This window comes from Malaclemys terrapin, chromosome 1 (assembly GCF_027887155.1).
Source record: "Malaclemys terrapin pileata isolate rMalTer1 chromosome 1, rMalTer1.hap1, whole genome shotgun sequence".
In the NCBI taxonomy this organism is placed as follows: domain Eukaryota; kingdom Metazoa; phylum Chordata; order Testudines; family Emydidae; genus Malaclemys; species Malaclemys terrapin.
Window position 1 is genome coordinate 129,262,404 of NC_071505.1, and position 22,274 is coordinate 129,284,677.

Below are 22,274 nucleotides of genomic sequence, written 5' to 3' on the forward strand. Positions count from 1 at the left end.
ATAGGACTATTCACATGCTTAAAGCTCTTTCAAGATCAGGGCTTTAGGACCAAACATTAAAAATAAAGGGACATTGCTCTGGCTCGGACATGGGTACTTGATATTGGAGATTTGGTGAAATAGCTCAAAAATTGGTATTACAGGCAGAGTAACCTGATGTAAACAATCAGCTATTTGACTCAAATTCTACAAGACATAAATTAGCCCTGTTCTCATCAAAAGATACTAAGGTAGGGTCTCAAGAGATAGGAATGGAAATGAAATGTTAACTTCTGCCCCGAAAGAGGATTCAAAAATAATTTAAAACAGGCAGGATTAATAATTTTGCCAGACTGATAATCCCTTAGGAAATGTCTTTCCATATATGTTAACAAGGTAATAGTGCTGAAAATGGTTCACATAAGAAGCTATAAGTCTTCGGTAGAACTCTGCAATTAAATCTGCCATGCCTGTCAAAAGTAGATGAAACAGCCTTGCGTTCAACTAGAGTGAGTGAACCTGGTTAACATTTGGTTCCAAATTCCTTTTATTTTTGTTTTATTTTCCTTTTTCCTCAAGTTTAAACCCTTTAGGGCCTTTGTATCAAATTCAGCAAGCTTGCACTTTCTACAGTAGGCAAAATCTCACACATAATAGACTCTGCGGTTTTAGCAGATACACACACACACACAAAATCTTTCAAAAGCTGCTACCAAGATTTTTTTAAATCTTGGATTAGTTTTGAAAAGCAAAAGTGAAATTAAATTTCACTCCCTAATAACTCCACATCTGTGTTTTTGTGGTATAGAAGGTTCTAAAAGAAAAAGAAACTAAGTGATTCACTTTGCCCTGTGTCACTGGTCCCAGCTGTGAACTGCACCTGCATCGTGACTCACTAATGCTGCAGAGGCCTACACGTCTGGAAAGCTTAAACAATTTAAACAGTGTTCTTCCTTCATGTGTCTCACATAGATAAAGACAAAGCTGATTTTATCTACCCATTACACAACTCACAAAGAATTTTACAGAAAAATCCCTGAGCACTTTGCGCAATACATAAACACTTTAAAAAAATAGGTTGAATTCTAAATGTTCCTATCTTAAACAATGGAAAGTGTTTAAAGCAAGCACTGATTAGCCTACATTTTGAACTTATTCATTCTGTTGAAAATTCTCCCAGTTTTCTTTTATTAACTTATAATCAAGAATATTTGCAAAATATACTCATATGAAGAGATATTAACTATTTTAAGCCCTGATTCTGCAGCCTTTACTTTGTCAGGCCTGCAGCATCTAGCCCTTAGATTCCAAAATAGTTTCTCATGTTAGAAAATTGGATTTAATTCTTTAAGCATGTTCCTGCCAGTAGCTAAAAGAGAGGGATGTTTTTGTGTTTACCTCTCACGGAAGGTGTTTAAATACCACAGTGACGGGAAACCTTATTAAACCATAGCTAAATACTACAAAGTTCACAAGAACAGAGATCGACATCCTATAACAATTACGTTGAACAGTCATCCCAATTTATTAGAGAGAGAGATACACACACATACACACGTTGCCACTAACCTCTTTGGACCACTGGGGGAATTTACAAGCTTCCCAGGAGATCAGCTGAACTAATGCTAGCTCTGGTGGGAGCCCTAATGTTGTTGAGACTCCCACAGCTAGACCCTCTTCTAACACCATTTTGATTACATTTACTTTTAATCATATTTAGCTGAAACGGTGGTAAAAAACTAGCTGAGCAGCCATGTCCCCACTGTTTTGAAAACTAGTTCAACTGAACTGGTGGTAGAACAAGTAGGAATTGATTGCTGTTAAAGTTTCCTCAGCATAGACATGGCTTTTTGTGATGACAGTCTAAAAAGGCACAGATTTGTTTGGCCTTTGCTGAAAAATTATAGAATAAAAACCAAAACAGTAATCTGCTCTTGTGGAAAGTTTCTTCCTAAGCTCAATTGATTAGGGATTGTTTTATGCCCAGCTGCACAAGGTTTAAGTTCCTTATAAACTTTTTATCATGTATGTCTACAGAGGGGTTTAACAATTGATTTTGTGGGCCACTGGTTTCCCCCTGCCAGACTATTTAGTTCTGTCCAGTCATTTCGGAGTGGAGGGGGGTGTTGGTCAGGGTTTTTCATTTTTTTGGATCAATTTATTGGATGCTTTGTGTACCCTACAAATTAGTTAAATACATGATAACCAAATCACTGGAATTAAAGATTGACAACATTTTTTAACTGAGCCATTAAAAAAAGGGTAAGCCAAACTTCTATAAAAAATAATTTTAATAAAGGTTTGTATGTCACCCTTCTAACACAAATATTATAAATGTTTATGTATTGGGACTTTCAAGGCCCTTTTTTTTTTTTCCATCCCACAGACTCTTACCAGTCTTTATTTAAAGGATTATTTAGATGCAGGTAAAATATTACTTTGTTACTTAAGGAAGTTTTCCGTCTTTTCTTTACAAAGACTTAAACTGCTTATCCCTTTGGTCTTGGATTAAACCAGCCTTTAAATTCTCTCTCTCTCTCTCTCTCTCTCTCTCTCACACACACACACTTACCTATGTCAAAGCCAGCAAAAGGTTGCATAAGTGCAAAACCCACCCACATAAGCAAGAGAGAACTTTCTGTAGCATACCTTAGCACTCACCCATCACATTCAATAGTCTTACAGACATGCTGCACACCTCTGCTATGAACTCCCTTGCACATATGAAGAAAGAGTATGAAATACACAACATTCTCTTATTAACACTACAACAAATACAGCAAATGTAACATTTGTTAGATATATGGACTGTATACTTGTCAATGGGTAGTATGAGGTAGGAATTAAGATTTTGCTTTACAGCGTGGTTTGGGACCAGTGCCGGCTCCAGGGTTTTGGCCGCCCCAAGCAGCCAAAAAAGCCGCGACCTCGATCGCGATCTGCGGCGGCAATTCGGCGGGAGGTCCTTCACTCCCAGCCGGAGTGAGGGACCGTCCGCCGAATTGCCGGCGAATACCTGGACCTGCCGCCCCTCTCCAGAGCGGCCGCCCCAAGCACCTGCTGGTGCCTGGAGCCGGCCCTGTTTGGGACGAAGAGAATAGTCAGTTAAGGGATGAGTAAGGGCTGAATGGGCAAGTGGGGGAGTACTGTGGATATTTGGGAGCTAGTGGCTCTAAGTCTGCCCCCAATAAAATCTCTTCATCATACATATCCTCAGGGTATGTCATTCCCATCCCTATCACCAGACCTGATTTGTCAGCCTCCTCTGGGGTGTCACACTGACACTCATGAGCCACATGAGATTTGCCAGTGGGGAAAGCTGCCTCAGGAGCACAGGTGGTGTATCAAACTCAGACTGCTGGTGAGCAGAGGAAAGACATTTCCCAGAGATGTGTCACTAATGTGATGAATACGGCTAGAGGAGCATCACCAATACCTGTTCCAATACCACCTCACCAATACCTGTTCTCTCTTCACTCCCCACATAACCACATATTCCCTTCACCACCCAGCTGGGCATTCACACCCCTACACAACGCCCATAACTGCCCATTACCCCCAGCCCCAAACCTTCTTTTCTAGTTCACCAAGATTCCTTACTGAGCCCTGCTGGTGAATCTGGGAAGCACAATCAGACATCCAAAACAGCTGATGGATCTGGAGGGCTCTGTCAACTACTCTCAATAGAACTATTTAATGTTATCAAAACTTCCTATATTCCATGTTTTAAAATATTCAGTTTGCATTGTAGTACACATGACTGACATCCACACGCATGCTTTGGGGGCTGTCTGTACAGTGGCATAGCTAGAGGTAGCTGAATAATGGAATACCCTGGCCTAAATTTCTCAGAGGGCACATTCTTACAGTAATGTTTCTTTTTAGAATAATCACTGAAAATTAAATTGGGCTCAAAAGAGCATATAAAATTTCAGGATTAATTTCTCGCTCTTTAAAATAAGGATTTCATTCCTACTTTAAGTACAAAACGCAATGCAAACTTTACCATGGAGCCACTACTTTGCCTTCATAATATACTTCAATACTGACATACTTTAGTTCTATTAAGTTTACTTTAAAAAAAAATAAAGGTAAAATTTCCCTTTTAGATTACCATTTACAAATTGAAAGCCTGATTTTGCAAATCAATAAATCCTTACTTTGGAAAAAAAAATCCCTATTAACATCAATGGTCTATCTTGCATGAGAGTGAACAAAGACTAGGCACACACTTTGCTACAGATGACTTACCACACCCCACCACAGGGCATCAGCATAGCTAGAGAAACCTGTTCTTCCATCTTCATCCACTGCATCCTTCTCAGCAAGATAGACAAAATAGGATGAGAAGATCAGTCCCAAGAATCCAATGTACAGAGTGGTTATGAGTTCCTAACACAAAAGAAAGGAAATAGTATGTAAGACTTAAGTTATGTACTTTCCAGTTTGAAACCAATAACTTTGTTTGGTTTTACTAGCATATTTTGCTGAAAGGCACTATCATGGCAATCCTGTGCAATGGCAATGTTAAAAAGACACTCAGCATGTTTAGAATGCAAAATGTGCTTCCATAAAAAATAGATGAATCAGTGAATAGCTTTTTATTTGCTTCAAAACTAAGTCATTCAAGGACAAACGGTCCCTGACAGTAGATTTGGACAGGTAAAAACAGATATAAGAGTTTGCAATGGCATTGGCCAACTTTGATGATATGCCTTTTAAAACTGAAGATAAATCCTACCATACATTCTTAGACTATGTGATTTATTTACAGTAAATTTGTTTCTTCTTCACATCCCCCAGCATATTAACAGATATGGGGAGCACAGCATTCACCATTAATTCCTGTGCATGGTCTGTTCATCCATTCATGTCCCTGCATACGATGTCCCACCATTTACTCCATAGTCAGTATCTAGGCCTGACTTACCTTGGTTGAATTTGTGTTAGTCTCTTTGACATCCTATCATGTCTACGTTCTAAAGTGTCCCCACCATAGTAATCTTTTTTCTATTGCAGCCAATTCTGTACCCTGATTTCTCGTCCTACTCTCCTTCTAACTTGATTTATCTTAAGTCATGACTCTTTACATCCACCATCTTCCAAAGAACCCATCACTACTGCCTCCAGCCTTCTGATGTCTGTTTCATTTAATGCACCTGGTTCCAGACCATAGACAGAACAATTGTTTGATAAATTTTCACTTTGGTATCACATGTAATGTTTTTATTAGTCCATAATTTCATCAACTGTGCAGCACTTGTTGCTAAAGCATTTCTCCTTTAAACCTCATCTTTGACACGATCATCAGCATTGATCAAGCATCCTACGTACACATAATATTTGACTTGTTCTACAGTTTGGACTTACAACTTTATCATCTTCTTGGTATTTATTGTATCTTGGAAAAGGGACAATGGCTAAAATACATTAGCAGTCTAATGAAATCTACTGCAGTATTAGACATTGTAAAATACCCAAAACTTTCCTTGAATACTCTGTTTATAACTGCAATGTCATATCATTATTGACTTAGACATACATGAATCACTTAGGAGTAACCAACTTGAAGGAAATTAAACTAATTTAAGTTACCCACAAGCACATATATAATGCTTAGCTCTAAATATATTTTTCAGACTATTTATTCACCCACACAAGGATTTTCCAAGGATGCACATTATTGCCTTCCACCTAAAACTTTTTTTTATTTAACGTTTTAAAAGGGATCGGAGACTTCATCCACATTTACTTTGTGTTGCCTGAGAGACTGTTTGGTCTTTTGTAATACTTTTTATTTAAGCTTTGCCACCTGCAGGAAGACTGAATAGTAAAATTTACTATATGCCTCATCTGTATCGTTCCCTGGTTCTTTATTGTGTTCTTCTAGTCAACATTCTGAATTCCAGAGAATTCTTCTCCTTTATTTTGTGTCCCAAATATTGCAAGAATGTTTTTTAAAAATAAAACACAAGTCTAACAAAGAACCCCTCTATTTAAAATAGATGTTTCTCTCCCACCATCCTTCTGTCACGTCTTACACTAGCATCCAAAGCTAAATGTCAGAGTTCCTGGAATATCTGGGTTTTATTACCTTACCCTGTAATTTCTTTCTGCTCCCTTCATTTTTTCATTACAGCATCTCTCTAGTGGCAATGGTGAAGCCTTGGAATGCTCCCCAAGACAACTGCTACTTGTAGCATCGGGAGTCAAGACTCTACAAAGCCTGTCCACTGAAACTTCACTGAGATAATCCAGATTCAGTGTACCTAATCAACTTTTGCACAAAACAAAGCAGGTTCCCTTCTCAATAAATTTTCAAGTAATCCATTAGTGCTGATTGTTCCCTCTCTAGTTTCAGTTTTTAGTAGCATCCAGTTTCACCTGTAAGTCCTTTTCTCAGCTCTAGTTGCCGGATGCATTGGTTGAGCAAGGAAGTCAGAGCTGAATCTTCACTAGTTTGTTGTTCCATTGTGGTCAACCTCTCCTCCACCAACTCTGATGTCTCTTTTTGTACAGCAGTTAATACACTGTGTATGTCTGATCTTATTGCTTTGAACTCTGTTAAGAGTTCCTTTTATATTTGCAGCTCGCATTGTTTTCTCTTGGTTTTGGCAGCTTTCTGTGCTATCTTGTCCAAGTCATTCCTCTTTCAGCAGTGATCATCCATTCATTATGCTAAGATATTGTTTAGTTTGTAGGCATGGGTTACTCTAGCGATGGACAAACTAGGCAGCTTCCTAGGGCAGCAGATTTGTCCCAGCTGCCCTTCTATCACGATGGAGGGGTGTTCTGGCCAAATATGAGTGGCATTGTGACCCCATGCACCAGGCTGCAATTCCAGTCACTCAAATTTGACAGATGGACAGCTGGGTCAAACCTGCCATCCTAGGCTTATAAGGAGAGGGGTGGCACACTGACGTTTTGCCTAGGGCAGCAGATAGTCTTGAGCTGCCTCTATTTGTGGGTGTCCATTTAACAGTTGGAAAGCCTGAATTCAGCAGACTATAAAGGGCAAGAAAGCCAATGGAGGCAGATGTTCTAGATACCAACTAAGCATGAAGTTCCTATGCTTCCATCCCCAGGAGATGATATCACTTCCCACTGAATCAAGGTACTACTAAAGCTGTCTGTGTCTTGCTTCAAACCAAAGCCCAACTACAAAACATCCAAGCTACTGGTAGATGTCACAAGTCACTGGAACACAGAATCTACTACTTTCTCACTGATTTTACCTTAGAATGGAGGCCAGAGACCAGACAATAGTTGGAGAGATTTTCTATGTGAAGTATTAGCTTTAAAAATCAGGCAGACAAATGAGATTTTTAGTGGAATTGGGCAAGATCTCAGGATCTCACTGTGACTGAAATGTCACCAGAACTACTGAGGATATTTCAGCATCGACATTTCTAAACTGTAGCCCTATTCATCAATGCCTGAACCCTTGTCAAAACTCAGTCTGGATGCAAACATCACTTCCTCTGATCATCTCTAATGGCCACTCTGAATACGTACGTACATGTTTAAAAACAAATATTGCAATAGCAAGTGTGTATATATAAATATTAAAAATAATTGTTCCAGCAGCCCTATACTAAGGAGATATGTGTAAGATAGGCATGAGCGCCAGGTTTGTATAATTTTTGGTGGTGCCCAGAACAGGCCCAAGCAGAGCCGTCTCATACATAGGACGGACCGGGGCAACCGCTCCGGGCCCCAGGGGGCCCCACGCTTCAGGGGCACGTGGGGTCCTGGGCGGCCTGCAGGGTTAGCGGGGGGGCTGGTGCCAACAGCAGGGAGAAACCCAGCCCCAGCTCTGCTCCGCTGGCTCCCAGCGTCGCTCAGGGGAGGGGGTGGAAGCTGAAAAGAGGCAGGGTGGAGGTTTGGGGGAAGGGGCAGGAAGAGGCGGGGTTGGGGCAGAGCAGGGGTGGGAAGAGGCAGGGCGGGGGTTTGGGGAAAGGGGTAGTGTGGGGGTGGGGGCAGAGCAGGAGCAGGAAGAAGTGAGGCGGGGTGGAGCAGGGTGAGGTAGGCTGGGGCTGGGTTGCTTGCTGCTGCTGGTGCCAGGCCCCCCGCTAACCCTCCAGGCCACCCTGGATCCCGCATCCCCCCGAAGCACGGGGCCCGGGTGGTTGCTCCATACTGTCCTATGGATGGGACGGCTCTGAAAATATAAGCCCAAACATTGGTAGAGTCGGGCGCCATCACGTTCCTGAATATTGATGGAGAACAGGCACCATGGACCCATATAACTTGCCGCCTATGAAGACAGGATATAAAGATTTCAACAAAAGTGAACTAAAGTACATATAAAGAAACAGGATTTGATGGCTTGCACTAATATAGCATCTAACATCTGAAGTCCCCTGAATGTTTTGCAGAAATCAAGGCTCAGATTATCATCTCTATTTTATAGCTGAAGTAACAGACAGAAGTTAAATAATTTGCCCAATACAAGAAAGTCAGAAGAAGGGCCAGATACACAACTCAAGAGTCCAGGTCTTGCAGTCCTTGCACTTACCACACAGCAAAGCTTACTCTCATGCTTTTGATTAGGACAGCTAACATACTGAGATGCTATTCATCAGGATCACAAAAAAATAGTCACAAAAAAATTATTTTCCTTTTCTCCTCCACAGAAGTCCAACACACTATACTTTGCAGTTATGACTTAAAAATTTTTTAGTGGTGGGGTGGTGTGCAAAGAAAGCCAAAATCACACTTGCATATTGGGTAACATGATAAATCCGTATTGAGGCGCTGAAGTCAATACGTTATTTTAAACCTGGACACATTTTTAATTATGACAAATTATCCCAAATAATAATACTCAGAACCATCAATTGACCTTCTATTAGAAGCATTATGGCAGCTCACAAAGCAAGATGAGGGATAAGTGAACCTCTGTGATTAGAGACTCATAAGCTGGAGCTCGATAAGTTAACTCAATAGTTTTTCAGTGAGCTGCATGATTTTTTCCAAGTTTTTCCATCACCATATGTGATATTGACTCATGTTCTGTTGCCTTTGGCAAAAACCACTAGTATAAGCTTAACCTGCTGAAAATAGCTGAGTGCCCTGGCCAAATCGGGTTTCAGTGAGCTAATACAGCTATACGTAAAACTCAGACACACATGGAAAGCATTGGTTCAATCTTTACTAAGCTTTTCTGGGCACAGACAGATACAAGTGAATCCATTTTCAATGGAACCCAAATAATTTACTTTTTTGCACTTTTCAGGGATTTAGGATCCTATTTTATATTGAAAAAGTATCTAATTCATCAACAACAAGAACAAATAAAAGTCTGCTTTGTACGCTGGCTGCAAAGAAAAAGAAACTGAGATCCTTTTTTCTTTAAAACGCAAATTTCTATTGCAGACTGGAGGGGAATAAAAGTTCTGTTTTCCCTTCTGTTCACTGCAGTTTCAGCTACACTTATCCAATGTCAATAAAGTATATTTTTGATTTTGAACTGCTCATGTGTCAGTGGATGATCTCCTTGGTCCAGCACCACAGATATGAAGACTGTTTATAGATCATCATAATCACTTCTCTGGAGTAATAGAACTTCAAATTCATTTGGTTCATGGGCTTATCTTCTCCAAGGTATTTTTTATTTGCCCCCAGAAAACCCCCACAGTCAGCCTCATGAATGCTAAGAAAATACTTTAGGAGACTAGTCCAGTATTATATGGATAGCCATGTAGTGTAGAGATAAACAATGAAGCTTACACTGACATGGGCCATTAAAATTACTCCTGTCATATAGGAATGAAGTGGATTTGTGTTGAGGGATTTTTGCTGTTTGTTTTGGGATTTTTTTTAAACAGGAATTCAATGTTTTTCAATGGAGTTCAGCCTGTTGGAGCTGAAGTTACCTGCAGTGCAGCAGAAATGTTAATAGCACAAGAATAACTATACTACAGATGTTCACTGTTTTGCTTTAAGCGGCTCCCAGTCATCCGTAACATAACATTACATAACAATGATCTGCTGAAGTAAATGCAGGTGGCACCTGTGATGGAAGTTCATAGTTGTTTACACTAATTGGAGAACAGATTTATATGAAGAAGTGTGAAGGAAGGACTGTCATAGGAGGCGAAATAACTGGCTATAAAGGTGAAGAAATCTATAGTGTGGAACAAGCCACTATAATATGACAGGATGAGTAAGAGAGAATGACAATAATATTATGCTGATATGGTTAACCTCAAGCACCGGTTTTAATCAAAAACTATACAAAAGTTACCCTTTAAAAAGGGCCCTTCAATCATTCATTTGCCAAAGTCTGTGTAAAAGTCTATACGAAAAGTGATTATTTAAGCTTAAGTACTTCTGAACAGGATAGGTAATGCTAAAATGTAAAAGCTTTAACAAAAACAGGCTGCTATTTATAGAAATATTTACCTGTATTTCACAGCCTATATCCTTAGATAAAATAGTGTTTCCTGCATGTTATAACACTATATTTAATATTTTTATTTATAGCACAGATTAGAAACCCCAATATTTAAGTAGCTAAATAAAAAGGAATGGTTAAAATGGTTGATGTGTTAACTTAAAATGTTTCCACTGGTTTTTGTTTTTTTGCCAAAATAACCTGGGCTAGAAGACATTTCCTGCAAAAACAGCTGACAGCATTTTTATATGCGAGACAAACCATGTAACTCTGTTTAATAAATTATGCCTGAATAGTTCCATCAAACTTCACAGAGAACCATTATTCACAGCTATAATGCTAATTTCCAGAAAATACCACTGCTGGTGCCTACTAGCCACCAAATTGAAAGAAATATTCAGCCTAATTGTGTTCCTGTTTTAAAAATAAAAAGAAACGTGATTGTCTTTGAAAGTGATTCATTCTATCTTGCAACAATCATTGTTCATTTTAAACCAGATCATGATTTGAAGTCCAAGAGATGAATAAGCTTCACAGGCCACGTGTTAGAGATTTTAAAATATCCAGTACCTGACGATGTATGAAAACAACTGATCCTAAGAGTCTCCAAGTGCCACCCTGCCGATCTACATGAAGCATGCGAAGTATCTGGAGAAACCGGATTCCCCTGAAAGAAAAATGCGAAATGAAATCAAAAACTTAAATATCTATACAAACTATTTTTTAATCTGCACACAGCCTTCAGGATGCATTTATATACTGTAATTAAAAAACCCACAACAACAAAAAACATGTGCATGATCATCCTTCAGGATGCTGAGCAACTTCTCTTCCCAGAGATGTGCCTGGGAATTAAGACTATTCAGTACCTTGTGTGTGTGGACCCATAAATTTCAATACTGTATACTACTCTGTATATAAGTGTATAGTATATCAATATACCAAACAGTTAAATAAATTGTACAACTATTTGTTCATACTCATAAGCCCATTACATTTTTATTTATTTGTGACTCTCAAATGTTTGCTTTCTGAGAACATTCAGTACCAAAACTTTACTAGTGTGAACACTTGCAAAAAGTAAACTTTTAACCCTTATATTTTCCAAAAGCAAAACCTGAATTGAACGTTCAATTGTAAAAGTCACAATTCTCACTTTTTTGTATGTTTTTAGTTACATAAATCATCCAATCAGCGAGTAGAGACAATACTATGCAACTTAAGTAACCAAACAGAACATGAATTTTGAATTGGGAACTTTTGCAATTCAAGGAAGGTGAAGAGCACCTGGGAGAAAAGGGACCCTCCCCAGCTTGGTGCAAATGTGTGAACGATGGAGGGAGGGGGAATGGAGGGAGCGGGGTGGGGCCTCGGAGAAGGGGAGGTGCAAGAGTGTTCAGTTTTGTGTGATTAGATTTTGGCAACCCTATGCTGAAGAAATGTATGAATAATTTTAAATTAATAATTCAAATTAAAATATTTCTCATTAGTTTGGTTTGGTTTTATCATGATCTCTTTATTTCTTACACACACACACTCTTAGTCATTGCTTATAGCAACTACTGTATTGAAATCCTATCACTGAATCTAAGTAGCCAGAGAAGGAAAGGAATCACCTATCCATCTGCTACTGCAAGATTGTCCTTCAAGTTTACTTTCTAGTGACCTGTCCAAATCCACAGTCAAATAGGTTTTACCACTAGGATATTTTTTTTAATTCAGCCAATTTTTTTCTTTTTATCATCCCATTAGAGTTAAGCTCTCTTGTGCCACGTTAATAGGCAGGAACCTCAACAGTTTTCTCCACAATGTTGTCCAGCAATCCCTATTACTCCTCAAAGACAGGTACTGCATTTGTTTTTAGAAAATCTAATCTCTCCTTCATTTAAAGTTCGCTTTTTTCTAAGCTTCCCCAGAAGAAAAAAATAAAAAAACTTACGAGAGCCTTGTACTTTTTGACCCCACATGCAATACTAAGAACTGTACCATGACACTGTGAAGCCTGAATGGCAGCATACATAAATGGCATTTTGTTATTCTTTGATATGCTATTGATTTTACACAGTTGTATTACATTTTAGAAATTTAACTGCAAACTTGTAATTTTTTGAAATAAGGACTGAAAGAGGAGAATTCTCATAATATGTGGTATGCCAACACTGCCTGGTTCACACAGCTCCCCCATGGGGGGAAAAGGAAAGGACACAAACACAATTTTTAGATGCTCCCCTAGGTTTCTTTAATTTAACAGCTGACAGCAAGTAGACATTATGACATTTCTTGGTTGAGCTGTCTTTAATATATCTAAGTTGCTTACCATCATGGCGTCCAACTGCTGATATGGACATTATGGGCACTTGATCAATGGTATATTACCAAAATTGATGTTTGTGGAGTATCAGAGACAGGCATAGCTGAGGCATAGCTTCTCTGCAAATGCACAAGCTCTCCGCAAATGTAGAAGTGATGTTGGTAGCAAAGGTGACTGTTTTGATGATCTATACAAAAGTCTGAAGACATCAGAGTGCAGACTATCAAAGTGCTACAAATTTTGTACTTGTAGTGGATTCTGCACTGGTTCCAGACTTGCCAATTTCCACCGGGGCAGAAGCGGCCTTTCATCTTTGATAGTTCAGGAACTTGCACCCTTTTCTGTCAGACAACAGCCTAACCAGGGTGATCCATGTTTCTGTATCTTCCAGCTTAGACTACTGCAATTCACTCTATTCGGGACTGAATGAAAATGCCTAAGTTGATGCAGCATGCTGCAAAAGCAACAAAGTCCAAGGCAAACATGACAGCTGTGCTTTGTGAAATCCAGCACTATCATTCACTTCAGAACAGACTGCAACATCCTGTCCTTAATCTAAAATGCCCTTAACAGATTGGGACTTGCATAATTTAGACTGTTTTTCCACACAGGGACAATGCCATTGAAGGCCTAGATTCTCTTGTGATGCCGGCTACAAAAGTGCCATGCGAACGCCTGTTCTCACTTTCAGGTGATATTGTAAATAAGAAACAGGCAGCGTTATCTCCCCTAAATGTAAACAAACGTATTTGTCTTAGCAATTGGCTGAACAAGAAGTAGGACTGAGTGAACTTGTAGGCTCTGAAGTTTTACAATGTTTTGTTTTTGAGTGCAGTTATGTAACAAAAAAAATCTACATTTGTAAATTGCACTTACATGATAGACAGATTGCACTAGAGTACTTGTATGAGGTGAATTGAAAAATACTATTTCTTTTTAGAAATTTTACAGTGCAAATCTTTGTAATAAAAATAATAATATAAAGTGAGCACTGTACACTGTACTCTGTGTTGTAATAGAAATCAATATATTTGAAAATGTAGAAAAACTTATTAAATTTCAATTGGTATTCCATTGTTTAGCAGTGCAATAATCGCAAATAATTTTTTAAATCATGATTAATTTTTTTTAGTTAATCATGAGAGTTAACTGCGATTAATTGACAGCACTAAATTAAACAAATCTTAACATACACATTCACCTGTGGGAACAGAAAGTACATATTTGTTCTGGACACTTGTGTCTTCATAATCTTGTCAGTTCTTATATGCAAAAAGTCAGTGCCCTATAAATACCTTAGACAGACACTAAAGGGAGTTGTATATCTGTTGGGCCCAATCCTGCAAAGTGCTGACTTCCTCACTTCCCAATGACTCAGGTGGGACGGAGGCACTTAACACATTATAGCAGGTGCAGCACCCCTTTGCTGGATTAAGCACAGTGGGAATGCACCTCTACCACTCCTTATCGCTCCTTTCCAGTATTTACTCAGTTTTCCATCCAAAACAAGATTGTGCTACTTGGGGCAAGCTGAACAAACACTTCATAAATCAAATTTGTCTGGTTCCTGCTTGGTATGTGTTACCTGTACCATATAAAATGCAATTGTGCTTTGATGGTTTTAAGTGAAGTAGTTACATATTTTCCAAAAAAGTACCAAGTGAATTAAGTGGTGTCTGGATTACTTCTTAAATAAACCAACGTGCTGTAATATTCCTTTTTTCCCTTCAGAAAGAGTGTTAGATGTTTTGTATGGGACATAATGTTTCTTTAGTTGTGTCCTCTCTGCTTCCACACTCACACCCACTCAGTATGCGTTGCCTTGATACTGCCTTTCCCAATCAGTGACCGAGGCACAATGGTACACTGAGTTCTTCATAGTCCATTTACCTTGACATTTTGATAATCATCTTTGGCAATAACAATTGATGTGTTTATAGATGCATGCTCTTGTATTTAATTACTTTACAGTCACTAGAAGAACATACCTTATGGCAGATGTGGCAAACACCTGCCCATTTGATCCTACACTCAGAACAATAATTGAGGCTATCACAACAATAAGATCTGTTAAAAAAAACACACAGAACATTAGATTTATGCACTTAAACAGTCATTGAACACCAGATGAAAAAAAGCAAACAAAAACCAAATGACTTTAGTTGAGTTTTGTTGGAACTGTGAGTTAACATAGTGGAGTTTCACATCTGGAAAACTAGGATGAAAATCTGGTTTAGGCCAAGTGAAAACATGTTTCGTAATCACATCAAAATTCCCTATTATTTCCACTTCAGAAAATGAGCACCTTCATCCCATTCCCTTTCCCCATACACACACTAAAAGAACATTATAAAGGGTGGAAACTCAAGCACTCAACAGTTATGCAATGCCAGAATTCAGGTTGCCTGTGATACCTTAATTTGACTCCATTGTGCTGTATGCATTATGATGCAGTCTTTAATTATATGATTACATTCTATTTTTCCCCAGAACTCCTACCTCATTCAGTGCACAGGATGGATGGTGTTCAATGTATGTTGTTTCCTCATCGTTATTCAATGTGTGGCCCATGCCTTATTCACTGCACACTATTTAAACCCTACTCTTAGGCGCAATTTTATTTCCTCCTCAAGGTCCTTACTATGGCACTGACCATTATAGTTTTGGAATGCTTCACTATTATTAAATTTATTTCCACAGCACCCCTGTGAGATGAAGGGGTGTTATCCCCATTTTACAGACAGGGAACTAAGGCACAAAGAGATTAAGGTCAAAAGATTTACCTATTTGGGTGCCCAATTTGGGACACCTAGGACCTGATGTTTCATTAGCATTATATCACACTTAATACGTTCAAAGAATAGCTCTCCCATTGACTTCAGTCACACTTCTGAGTCCTCAGCACTTCTGCACATAAGACCCATCAGTCTCAAAGCAGGCACCCAGAAACTGAGACATGCTCAATTAATTAACATACATGAAAAAGTTTGCTTCACGTGACTTGCCCAGCATCACATAGGAAGTATGTGGCACAGTCAAGGGTATAATTCAATTCCCCAATGGGAAAATTCAACTGCCTTTACGACGGAAGATCCCTGCCTCATTCACTACTCATCTTCCAACTTTTGCAACAAATAAGGCAAGAGTCCTACAGACAGTCTCCTTCACTACACAGCTCTGCTTCATCCCTAGAGCAGGTCCCTCCTGTGCACTTCCTGTCCTTTTGGGGAGGACACTGGTTGTCAACTTGTCCGGTCTATGCTCTGGCACCAGTTCAGCACATTGAGCCCACCCCACAGGAACCCTAGCCAGACTCCAGAAGAAGTTCCTGGAGTTTTTCTGGCCAGTCTGCACTGGGTCTCTGTGGGTGTCCTGAGCCTCCCCTTATGGGAAGGCAGACCAGATCTGCTCTGCATCCACAGGCAGGCCCACAGCTCCTGCATTCAGGCCCTGCAGTGACAGTGCAGGTAGTCATGCACGGAGCATTTTGGTGCACACCTTCCTCCATCATCTCCAATATGCCAAGCAGCTCTTATCTCCCAAGACCTCTCTGAGCTACCCGTCTTTTACTGGGACCTCCTCAGGGCCTGGAAGCATCTAGTGTCAGTGGCCAGGTCCATAGCAGCCACTGTGGAGGAGGCCCTCCTTGCAGAACCCCTGCTACACAACCCCATCTCCATGTGCAGGCGAGGGAGTCCCCCTTGATACACTGGAAGTTAGTCCTGGCTGGTACCATCAGACTCTGAGATGTCCTGGATTACGATCAGAGGGATTACAGGGCTCTGCCATTGCATGGAGCTGCCCACCCTGCATGTACCCTGTTGTGTGCTCCAAGAGGCGAGGGCAGCCTTGTCTCCTGCTTCTCTCGTTTTCCTCAAGTGGATCCTGAGGAAGGGTGCGCTCCACCCACTGCTGATCCTCTGGAACTTATCATCAACCCCTCTGCCCCATAAACCTCCTTGGCCACACCCAACATGCCACCAGAAACGTCTGCACAACATCTAGCCAGTCTATCTTAAACCATGCCTCATGAACATCTCTCTATGCTCATCCTCCTCAACATCCATTTCCTCACCCCATACTACCAAGGGGGGACAAGTGGCAGGACCTCCTATGAATAGGCCTATGAACTGAATAAGGCAGAGGTGCTGTGGAAAAAACAGTACGCAATCATCTAATTAAAGACTATTGTGATGCATATCCACAAGGGGGACAAATTAAGGTTACACAACCAACCTTTATTCTGGCATTTCCCAACTTTTGAATGTTTGACTTTGGAACCTTAATGCTCTTTGAAGATGGGATTTGTGTGCGTGTAGTTTCTTAGGTTTTTAAAAAGGCAAACTGAAAATACAAATTCCATCAAGTGGCATCATATAGTGCACCCATATGGGACATCAGTAGGACTAAAATGTTTAGCTCCACCACACAGACCTCTGCTTCTTGAGCTAGTAAGGTAACTGATAGCAGTAGTCATCCTTTATGTGGACTGACACAGAAGAGAGATGAGACACTTTGCCAGTGGGTTTCACAGATATCTGCTGACAGTAGAGGAATGTTTAGACTCAGGACTCTTGGGTTCAACTCCAGGCTCTTGAGAGGAGTGTCTCTAGTGGGTACAGACCTTTCTATCCATTCCCCACAATCTCAACTCCTCCTTCCCCATCCCCAGCAACCTGTTCCTGTCTCAATCCTTTCTCTTCTTCAGCCATGGTTCCTCATCCCAGTCCCTGTCTCCTTTCCCACCTCTCATCCTGGCTGTTCAGAGATGTCTTCCCTCTTCCCACATTTTTTCCTGCCCCACCGATTCCCTGTCAGTCCCAATCTGCCAACCCCGGTCTCCCTACCCAACCAGTCTCAGCCCCCTCTGCTCCCTACAGCTGCCAGTTCCAGTCTTTGCTCACCCTAAATCCCAGTCTCTCTCTCAGCCATCCTCCCCAGCCTCCAGTCCCCACTTCCCCCACCATGTCCCAATCTATTCCCTTCCCCCTTGCCCAGATCTTGTCCTTTCAGTATATGAATATTGCAACTTCCTCCCCCATGCTGCCTGGGCACCAGCATGGGGTGAGCTGAGAGAGAGGGGAGATGGGTTCCCTGCTTTCAGTTCTGGGGCACAGGCAGAGGCTCAGGCCCAGACCCAGACCCAGCTTGCACCAGCCCACAGCTGCAAATGTAGGCAAAGTTTTGCTTAGTGTCCTGCAGCCCTGGGCTTGAGCATGCCCAGTGAGGACTGAATCTTGGGGAATTTAACTGCAAAGCTTTAGCAAAGGTGGAACCAAATTTGCGTGGATTTTCAATAGAATGGCAAAAGGCCTATCCATCACACAAAGATCACTATTATATCAAATTTCAAGTCGTTGCTCCAAACTGTGGTGGTGCTAGAGCTCATAAAAGGAAAGGTTTGCATAGGTTAACATTCTGGTACACAATCTATTCTTCTCAACCTCATTTTTGGAAAAGGCTCAAACCATTTGCGGTGAAATTTTATGGAAAAAAAAAAGAATTAGCCTGAGGCAGACACCTACCATGTAAAATTTCAACCCAAATAGTTAATGTTTAGCCAAGTTTTCAGCAACTGCAAGCAGGGTGTTATAATGGGAAGTATTGGACAACCGTGCCTTTGATATTGGACCAAAAGTCACCCAACTATTTCTTTACTGGGATCTTGGAGACCTCTAGTATGTCAAAAATCAGAAAAAAAAAACCCCACATGGAATGCATGTAAAACTGACTTTACTAATAAGGTATACAACTAATCAAGTTAAAGCTTTCCTAGATTTGAAAGTACACTAAGTATTACTTGTGTTGGGGTCTAACTAACCCCATGATCAAACATACTTTTAAGAAACTACATGCTATGCTGGTGTCAGGGTCTAACTGACCCCATGTTTAGACAAAACAAGATAGCAACAGCAACAATATAAGAGGCCAGGGGCAGGCACAAGGTGGGGGGCAATCAGGGGCATGCATCCCCCATAATCATTGGGGGACACAGAACTCCTCCAACCTCAGGGCTGGGGCAGGGGAAAGCAAGCTCCTGCCGGAGCCGGGGGCAGGGGAGGGAGGGAAGGAAAAGTGAGATCCTGCCGGGGCGGGGGGGGGGGGAGGGGAGGCACAGAACGTGGCCCCCTAAAGGGGTCAAAGTTAAATGTCTGTGCACGCCCCTGTAAGAGGCACAAACAGCAAAATGGCAGTAAATAGCCTACTACTTTGAACAAATGGGGCAAATAAGTGACATATGTTCTGAATGTACAATTTCACATTTTGCACATTTTAGAGGTGTTTTTCTGTCTCATTCTCTGGAACAGATGTAACATCTTGCCTGTTTCTTAGGCTCTGGACCAGTACCTAGCACACTAATCACTATTCCCCTAGAAACCTGAGGCAGGCTGCAATGTTGCTTTCGTGCACCAGTGGTTTCTTCGTTTTTATACCCAGGTCCCTGAAAAACATCCATCTCTAACTTAAGGATTTATTAAGCCAGGGGCAATTCAACAAAATCCAAATAATATATGTATTCAGGCACGCAGTGTCCAAAATGTTCGCAAAAACTACCATCAGCCAGTGTTCGCCTATCCATTTTGAAATGGATGAGGATACCATCACACGTGTCCTTTTGTTTCATTATAAAAATAAACGATATCTGGTTTTGCTTCAGCCCCAGAGGTAGAAGCATCTGAGTGCATAGATGACAACAGTAATACCGCTTTCCTCTTTTTGGGTACATAACTCACAAGGGTCATATTTTCCTGGAAACCAAACTGGAGTGATCAGGTTTTGCCAGTTGGGAAGGAACTGAGCAGGAATTTCAGGCTTGTTCCTTCTCATTGTGCCAGCCAACAGTTAGTTTTTTTGGGCAGCAAGTCCCTTGCAAGTCTAACACTGGTGAAAAAATTGTTCCTTGTTGCCTTTAAAACTTGTGCCCATTTGTTAACCATGTTTCTTGCCAGATTTCTTGCTGCTGCTGCATTCCCCTCTCTGCCAGCATATATGTCAGCATTTAAAACATACAAAGCTGTGAAGTCACAGCATAGCAGAATTTAATGCTAGACCTGGCTGATTTTGAAGGCATATAATGCCTGGAAGGACAGCAACCATGTTAAGCCACCAGCTGTTTGTTAATGGTGACACTCTCACAGGGAACCAAACACCTGAGCAGAATACCAACAAACAAATCCCATAGCTCTGAATGGTTGGAAATTGATGGAGTGACAGTAACTCTGAATACCAGTCTTCCATGGTCATTTGACCACCACCCCTCTCATACTTCTCCGCTAGATCTATAAACACCTGCTAATATATGCAGTCCCAAGTAGGCACGAAGTTTCTCTTAAGTATTGGCTGCCAAGTACTCCCAAACAACTCAGCCCCATACTTGTTAAAATACTGGAGAAGAAGATCTAGCATAGCTTGAGTCAAGAGGAAGTTGCAAGCAGGGGAATAAAATGTCCTTGGATGCACAATATGGAGTGCATGGTCAATCCTGGAGCACAAGCAGGATGTTTCTGGAGGGAGGATTTGCTGGCATCTGTGCTATCTTTCCCCATTTTTCAGCTTTGTTCTTGGAGAGGTAAATTTCTGCAGGCAGATCCTGACTTTTACTGCCCAGCAGTAGTGCTGGAGTCGCTTTCCTCAGTGATTTCATCTTCCAATGCTTCCATGCCACCACCCCGTACTGCAACAGCAAGCTCTCGGTCAGCGTCATCACCACTGGACTGCCCAGTATCAGAATCATCCATTTCCACCGCGAACATTCTCAGGAGCCCTTGTCGAGACCTGGCTCCTCTTGCCCTCTTGTCTCACCCCCAGGAGAAACACACAGCCAATGGAGCTTTCAAACACAGCTACTGCCATTGATGGTAACAGGGCAAGAGAAGTTAAACTGGAACTGCTTCTGTGAATAGCGAGTCTTTGTCTACAGCATCTGTCAAGTGAGGGCTTTCCAGGAAATGTATCTGACAATTGTGGCTTCCCCAGAAACTCTTCCTCTCATGTCAATTTGACAGCATCATCTTCAAAGAAACTCAATTTGCTGGACCACTGTGATGATACACGAGACAAATGTTAACTGGGGTCTCAGACGCTCCCCCAAGGTCTTTTGGGGGCATTTTTTTGAAAAACAAAAACCACTGAAATGATGATGATAAAAACAATGCTGAAAGATTCATATGATCACATCCTAACTGCTGCCTCAAAGTAAAAAAAAAAACAAAACATCAGTCTGAAAGAAAAAATATCAGTCGCCTGCATAAATAATTTGTGGTCTAATTAACACCAAAACTCTGAGTGACTTTTTTCTACACCAAAACCTCAACAGGCATGCAGACAAAATCCATGCTAACAGGTTGTCCTCATTATAATTTGAGAATATTTGAAGAATGAGGTGGCAATGGTTTGATTATCAGTTAAAAAAAATTGTATGTGTTTCGAGATCCCCAAAGACCTTGGAAGTGTAGTACTTTCATTTTCCCCATTGACTAACACAGAGAGGTCGAACTGATCCCATTATCTTTTTTTAGACACTTTTTTCCTACTAAAACCCATGATGACAGGATACTAAAACCAGTGCAGAAAGATTGACTTCAGCTTAGTTTGAGAATACTTAATGTCTGAACAGGAACAGGTTTGGCACAAAAAAATTATTTATATTTTTGTGTGTGTTGGGGTCAGATAGATCCCAAAACAGTGAGACGACAGCTGGTGCTACCAAACCTGACTATAATGTATATGCCTTTATTACTATTATACATATATAAACACACACACACACTTTCATATATGCATAGTGTGGTGCATTATAAAAGATTAATCAGCAGTTATATCAATATATATACACTACATAAGTGTAGAGATGATAGCCCTGTGATAAAACTGCAGAGCTATATGTCAACTTATTTATCTCACAGCTTTGAAAACCCTGCCTTCTAGTCCATCCTCCTTGCGGCTTATTGTACTATTTCAAATCTTTCAGCAGCTTCAAACAGCTATCATTTATATCTAAAAATCAGCTTGCTAGGCAAGTATTTCTTATTTATACACATAGGCAGAGCACATAGTAATACCTACAGTCAAGATTGCTTAAGTATTTCCATTCTTAACTCAACAATTTGATTTCTAATTTTCTAATATCTTTACATTTGGTCTACAACTTTCAATAGCTGGTGATTTTGAGCAAACTCAATTCACCCATTCTTCAAGTACAAAAAGCAAAAAAAATTCCATTTTAATAAAAACTTTGAATTGTTTTTAGCAGCTCTAGTAGTTTATGGTATGACGTTTATGGTCTGGAGATAGCTCTTAGGCTGGATATATGCTTTTTAGTGGTCCAGTGAAAATCTGTCTGTAAGGACTTAAAATAAACAGCCTGCATGCACATACTTTGAGTTCTGACTTACAATAATGTGGTTTTCACTAACATTCACTCAGTGTTTTATTGGCATGGCACTGGTAGGCTTATATAAGTTGACTGGAATTTCACATTCAATGTGCAGGTGCTCCTTCAGAGCCCTGTCTCATTCCATAACAAACTTTGAAGGTGCATATGAATATATTCCATACAGGCCCATTGCTAAAGGCAGACAATAT

At 40.5% G+C, this 22,274-nt stretch overlaps 1 protein-coding gene across 1 annotated transcript in view; it reads right to left on the reverse strand.

Annotated features, from left to right (window-relative positions):
* LOC128831200 (potassium voltage-gated channel subfamily KQT member 1-like) overlaps positions 1-22,274 on the reverse strand; it is a 740,744-nt gene that overhangs the window by 639,169 nt on the left and 79,301 nt on the right. The window contains exons 4-6 of the mRNA XM_054017484.1: positions 14,678-14,756; positions 10,949-11,045; positions 4,231-4,371 (exon numbers count right to left, since the gene is read on the reverse strand). Of these exons, the coding sequence (XP_053873459.1) occupies positions 4,231-4,371; positions 10,949-11,045; positions 14,678-14,756 (317 nt within the window). The remainder of the gene's footprint in view (positions 1-4,230; positions 4,372-10,948; positions 11,046-14,677; positions 14,757-22,274) is intronic.